This window comes from Wyeomyia smithii, chromosome 3, assembly GCF_029784165.1.
Source record: "Wyeomyia smithii strain HCP4-BCI-WySm-NY-G18 chromosome 3, ASM2978416v1, whole genome shotgun sequence".
In the NCBI taxonomy this organism is placed as follows: Eukaryota; Metazoa; Arthropoda; class Insecta; order Diptera; family Culicidae; genus Wyeomyia; species Wyeomyia smithii.
This window is the reverse complement of record NC_073696.1, coordinates 93,275,733-93,281,732: the sequence shown is the minus strand read 5'-3', so window position 1 is coordinate 93,281,732 and position 6,000 is coordinate 93,275,733. Positions and strand designations below refer to the sequence as shown.

The following is a 6,000-nucleotide window of genomic DNA, read 5'->3' as shown; positions in this document are numbered from 1 at the left end:
CTTTGTATTGCGACAACTTTGTTGAAAAAAATCTGCAAAAAGATCGGAGATGTCTGCTGGGTTTCCTTCTACTTTTTCATTCAGTTGCATTTTTGAAGTGCTTTTTGTTTGCGATTTTTTAAGTTTGTAATTTGTCTATTGTGCCAGATTGGGTATTTGTTATTGTGTCTTTTTCTATTCTATGCTATTTCATCATCAAGTATAAAACAACTTTCAGTGAAGAAAACAGCAGGTTCCAAATTAGAGCATGTACAAGAAGTAGGTACTATCAAGCATATCACGAAAACGTCAACATCTACTAGAATTATGTAGTAGATCTGTATCCGTCTCATGGCAATTTCTTTTTGTTCATTAAAAAAAAACTATCTTCTTGAGCTCAGTTAAAAAGTTTGACTTGAAGGTACAGTTTTCTCAACATAAAACCCAAAGGTAGTACATTTTAGATTACTGATAACAGTTAATAATTTTAGTATCATGAGCTATATCACGAACTCACTCATCTACACAACAATAAATCATGACAACTTTGTGTCGTGGGCAGAACGGATATAATCAATTGGTCGGAGAATAACTTTCCGTCACGGCAACTGGTACTTGGCTGTGCATCGTGTAGAATCGTGCTTATTGCTTTCGAACATTTAAGACCTTCATCGGCGCAGGCAAATAAGTGCCGCCGCTTAGCACCGCGTGGAAGACACAGACATGCTCGATAGCAGCGAGTGGTTCCGATGGTTTTCGGTGCTTTCCAGTATTTTGCAGATGTTGGAAGTAAATTGCCCCGAAATTGGAATTGCAAGCGGAAATCGCGGTTCGTAACTTAAATTTATAATTCTAAAATTACTAAAATTAACAGTTACTTGATTACTTGATAGAGATCATATTCTTTATAATTAACTATCTTAGCATTAATGAAGTATGTAATTTTTACTTGCGAAACCAAAGAAAACATGTTATCAATAGTTGCAGCGCTCTGCCTTCGGATGAGTTAACGATATACTTCCATGTTTATCGAAGATTTCGTAAACATTTCCATGTTGTTGCGTCAATAGCCCCTCCACTGCAGACAGTACCTCCCAGCCGCAAATCACCGTCATGTCACTCTACCAGCGCAAGTAGCCCTTCCACCAACCTCCAGAACCTATCCCGTTTTCCTCGATCACTGGCACGGTGTTTGTTGTGCCAGCGCAATAACCGTGCATTCGGTCTGGTGAATTACGCTTGTTTAAGCTCATCATACTCTAGATTTACTAAATTGGAAGATTACCCCACGGCCATGTGCAGAATGGAAGTAATACATGCGGCTCGGTTAGTCTCGCAGGCGATCTCGAGGTCGGTACGTGGCTCGCAGATTGGAGATCTTCCGAACTCCCTGGACAGTTAGTGTTAGGACAGTTCGGATGTCGTGAAGCTACGATCCGTCTTAGTCGTTGGCTGACCGTGCGCGGAGTGAAACGTCTTCGGTTCGGTAGCAGTGCAAGTTTTTTGTGTCACGTGATCGGCTGCTGCAAGATTCACTGGTAATGAGGTCCAGCTTCGTGCAAGGATAATCTAAAGTGATCCTATGGATCAGGCGGAGCAGGTTGTGCGGCGAAAGTGGCATTAATTGAGTTGCATAATGCGTGGCAGTGAAAAGTGATAAGGTGATAGTTTAACTAGGAAAAATTGTCACAGAAGGATTCGATTTATGTAAAAGATTCGCCCAAACGCCTAAGTAGCTATAATTTCGAGTCCTGGAAAGATTCCAGCTGAAATATCAAGATACTGGTCAATTAGATTTCTTTTCATCTTAAAGTTTTTTTTGCAAACATAAATTCTAATAGACAGGTGACACATATTAATGAGAATTTAATTTTTGCAAATAAGCCAATGAATACCCTCAAGAATTCCGCTTGAGTTACTAAAGAACGTATTTGACAGTGTTTGACAGGGAAAATAAAAATGATAGTTTTGGTTTTCATATTATTACTATCGAAATGATAAGTTAGTAATACTTCCAATTTTCAGTCATTTTCACTCTTACGGGATTTGGTTAATAAAAGTTATGTTTTCCGGAATTACTCCACAGATGTTCTAATGTGATTCTGTTTTTTATTCGGCAGTGATCGTTGATTTTCAAAAAAGGGAGAAAAAAAGCTTGCTCTTGAAAAGACGTTTTTTCTCTCGAAGTTCATTTAAAAAGCATAAAATAATGAAAATTCGCCACTAATTATAGGTCTTTAGTTGTCGATAATCTTGATTTAGAGCCCGATATTGTACAATAAATCGATGAAAGTTTCAACGAGTTTAAATTATTTAGTAACTTCAGCAGTCAGCTGATCAAAAATGCTCATCAACCACCGTACGTTTTACTGAGGCTCTAAGATTGAGAGCAAATAAAAACGTTCAAACAGCAATATACTGCTGTACATATATGCACGTAATCTTTTAACCGAAATTCTTCAACACCCTTCTAGTTATATTAACATCGCGTCACTATTTTATTGCTCAATATACCTAATTAGTTAAGTATTCAAAAGACAATACGCAGCAGCGCCAGAAAGCTGAAGAGAAAAGCAGCGGCTCTCGTTGCAAAGGAAATTCCAAACTCGTAAACAGCTTCGAGACTCACAGGCGCCCGGATCTGGTCTGCATGATGCTATCGAATGCTCCACCACTCTCAGCCGGGCTAAAACATTCGTGTCCCAGTTCTTCGAATATTACAATTCAAAGCCACATGCCCACATAGTTTATGCAATATTTTCCACACTTTCGCCGCACAGCAACCAGTAATGCTCCCAGTCTGCTTGGGAAAATCCAAAACTAGACGAACTAAGAAAACGATTCCCCTGTGCCTTATGCCCCCCCATCCACTGACCGTACATGGAAACCCCATTTCTTTCCCCTAGACGTGAAATCGAATTAGAGAACCTACGAAGCCGACCAATCATCACCCAAAATGCCGAAAAAGGTAGAAGAACCGTTCGATCAATTCCAACAGTACTACCGGACGCCGAGCGACAAAACGGCCTGGCAGAACTGCCAGCTGTTCCTGTGGAACCCGGACGAGGGGGAGATCTTCGGCAGGACGCCAGCCAGTTGGTGTAAGTAAGCCAAATCTAATTCAGTTACATTCGAGTTTATTCACCTGTGTCCCAGTGAGCAAGTTTCCGTTTTTGATCTAAAGGAGCTATAATAATAAAGGAGAATACTTTGTTCGCATTCAAGGTGAAATGGTGTTGAAGCCACAAATGGTTGACTTTAAGCCACCACTTCGTATTTTCGTAAGACTAGGTATTAGTTAATACGTCACCTGTGCTGCAGTGAAGCAAGCATAAAAAAGCGTTTTCACAGCCAACGCGCTAACTGTTCCCGAGTCGTGTGCTTTTGAAAATTCAAAATTGTGGCTGGTAGTGGCTTCGACACCGTTACACCTTAAACGAAAACACTATTTATCAGAAAATGGTTATCGAATTAAATCACAATCTTCAGACTTCTTGAGACGAAATTGATATTGTGTAGTGACAAGCGGTGGTAGTCAATCAAACTCAGATTCAAGCTTTATTAACCTCTAATAATAAATCTTGTTATCATTGAAGCCAATGCATTAATGTTAGTAAGTGACATGAACTCATTCCAATTTTAAATTGATTTTACATTTTGAACAGATCTTTTAAGACATAACATTCAAAACAAAATTCAAATCGGAAAAAAATTCACCAACCACAGGAAACGAAATTTAAGACTGTGCCTTGAATACTTTTGTATCATAATTTATGAACATTTATAATAGCTAGTTTATGAGTCTCCAGCAACACTGTTTTAGCTTAGCTTAATTCTGAGTGTACATATGAATGGTTGCTACTCCGTGATGGGTTCGAGCCACTCAAGATGCACAATGAATCAACTGAAAAAACAACTGGGAGTGCTAATTCCTTCTCACTGTGCATCATTCAATAACCCGATTTATTATACACAGTACCAAAAAATTAAATTTACAATTAATACGAATGAAAGCACATAACGGTTTCTAGCACATAAAGTGAAAAACATATATAATTTCACACTGTTAATAATGCACAATACAGAATCGTTTTAAACCATGTAAATTTGTACGTTAAGTGATATAAACTTAAAGCTTTGAATATAAATAAGCATGCAAATTAACAATATATTCAATTATATTGCATGTGAATATAATGCCACCAGGACCGGCGTCACATTATTTTCCCGAGTGGGTAGTAAAGAATGGGTATATAATGCAGTATTTAATAGTTTTTGATTCGGCGCAAATCAGAAAAAACTTGTTTCATTATAACAATCTTGGTATTGTCGTGACTGATCAGAGAAAACAAACGAATTCAGGAACGCTTTGAAGAAGATCCTTTTTGAAGTAGAATACTTCTCTCAGTAAGTTCGGCTACATAGGGATGTGAAATGAAAATCTAAAACCGAAAAAAGTGAAAAATATGTCCAATTTCAAATGCTAATAAATCGGTTAGTATTCGATGGATTTCCTTCGTTCTTGCAGCAATAGACTGGAAAATCTTCTAAGATTCTTCCCAAAATAAGATAATTGTAATTTTATTATTCAAACTATTGTACTATTTAAAATAGTCAAGCCTGGTCAAAACGAAAAATTCGACCTCTGATTGGTCGTTTTATGCTTGCTTCCCAAGCACGGTCGACAGGATCATATACCTTGCATTTGAAAACATGCTATTTGACCTATATGAGAGCCTGTTTCAGCTGGAGCCGCTCATAATAGTTCTAGACAGCGACAACCGCAGTCGTCCTTCCTTAGCAGCAGCACTAGCCCTGTGGTTGGTCACCACGTCTCAGGAGCAGCGCGGTTTTTCTCAGCGTGTGTCGCCAGACAGCCATTATTCCCCCCGTGTTGGGGCAACATGAAGATTGCCATCGGGAAATCCAATGTTGGAAATCAAAATGCCTTTTTCAAGGCAAATGAACAAGTCATTGAAAGTTAATAATTTTTGTCAACGCAAGCAAGCATTCTGTGTTGCATCCTAGCAATTTAAATCTGTCGCACTCGTCGAATTTACTGACTGTAAAATAGCTTCCACAGTGCATGTTGTCCGTGTTTCTTAATTCCCCCAATGTTAAAGCAGCTCCAAAGTTGTAATCAGTAACCGATTTTGTACCGCAAAATGCTTTTTTCAAGGCAAATAAACAAATAACACTGTGCTACAAATGAAAAAAAAAGGCAAGAACTTCTGAAGTGACCTAGTGTAGGTTGTAGGTCTTGTTGAGTGTAACATTCGCTCATACTAGAAATTTTCCAAACACCTTCAAAATCTGAAGTTATGGTCAAAATACGGTTTTTGGACCTCAGCGAATATAATTTTTTTTAACTCAGTCATTTGTGAACCGATTTTCAATATTAAAGCAGTTTTAGAAAGAGGACAAATAGAGCTTTCAAAATATATACAGGTTTGTTCTAATTTCAATAAAACATGTTAAGTTATTTGAGTTTATATCCAATTTTATAGACTTTTTCACGCAATTTTTCAATTTAATTTTGAATTTGCCGTCTATTTTTGTAAGAAACATACCACAAATACACTATAATTTCGAAAGTATATTCAATTCCGTATCAAATAAAAGCAGTTTTGTGGAAATCGGTTGATATTTGGCTAAGTTATATATTTTATAAAGAAAACCAAAATTTTTGGCTTCTATCGCACATTTATTTCACGGTGCTACAAATGATGAAAAAATGCAAAAACTTTCGATGTGACTAAGTGTGGGTTGTAGCTTTAGTCAAAAGTTACTTGCGCATTTACTTGAAGTTTTTCAAATACCCCAAAAATTATTAGTTATGGTCAGAACCCTGTTTTTTACCTTAGCTCACATTTTTATGTATTAAACATTTCTTATTATTTCATTATTTTTCAACCGATTTTTTATATTTAGGCTGTTTTGGAAAGGCGAAAAATAGAACTCTTGGAACATATAAATATGTCTAAAGAGTGTACCTATATGTGATGAATAGTTTTAAATAAA

General features: G+C 37.2%; 1 protein-coding gene across 1 annotated transcript in view; it reads left to right on the top strand.

Annotated features, from left to right (window-relative positions):
- The first annotated feature begins 1,303 nt into the window (after positions 1 to 1,303).
- Positions 1,304 to 6,000, top strand: part of LOC129727083 (sodium/potassium-transporting ATPase subunit beta-2-like) — a 104,944-nt gene continuing 100,247 nt past the window's right edge. The window contains exons 1-2 of the mRNA XM_055684516.1: positions 1,304 to 1,517; positions 2,886 to 3,080. Coding sequence (XP_055540491.1) covers positions 2,936 to 3,080 — 145 coding nt within the window. The 5' untranslated portion in view covers positions 1,304 to 1,517; positions 2,886 to 2,935. The remainder of the gene's footprint in view (positions 1,518 to 2,885; positions 3,081 to 6,000) is intronic.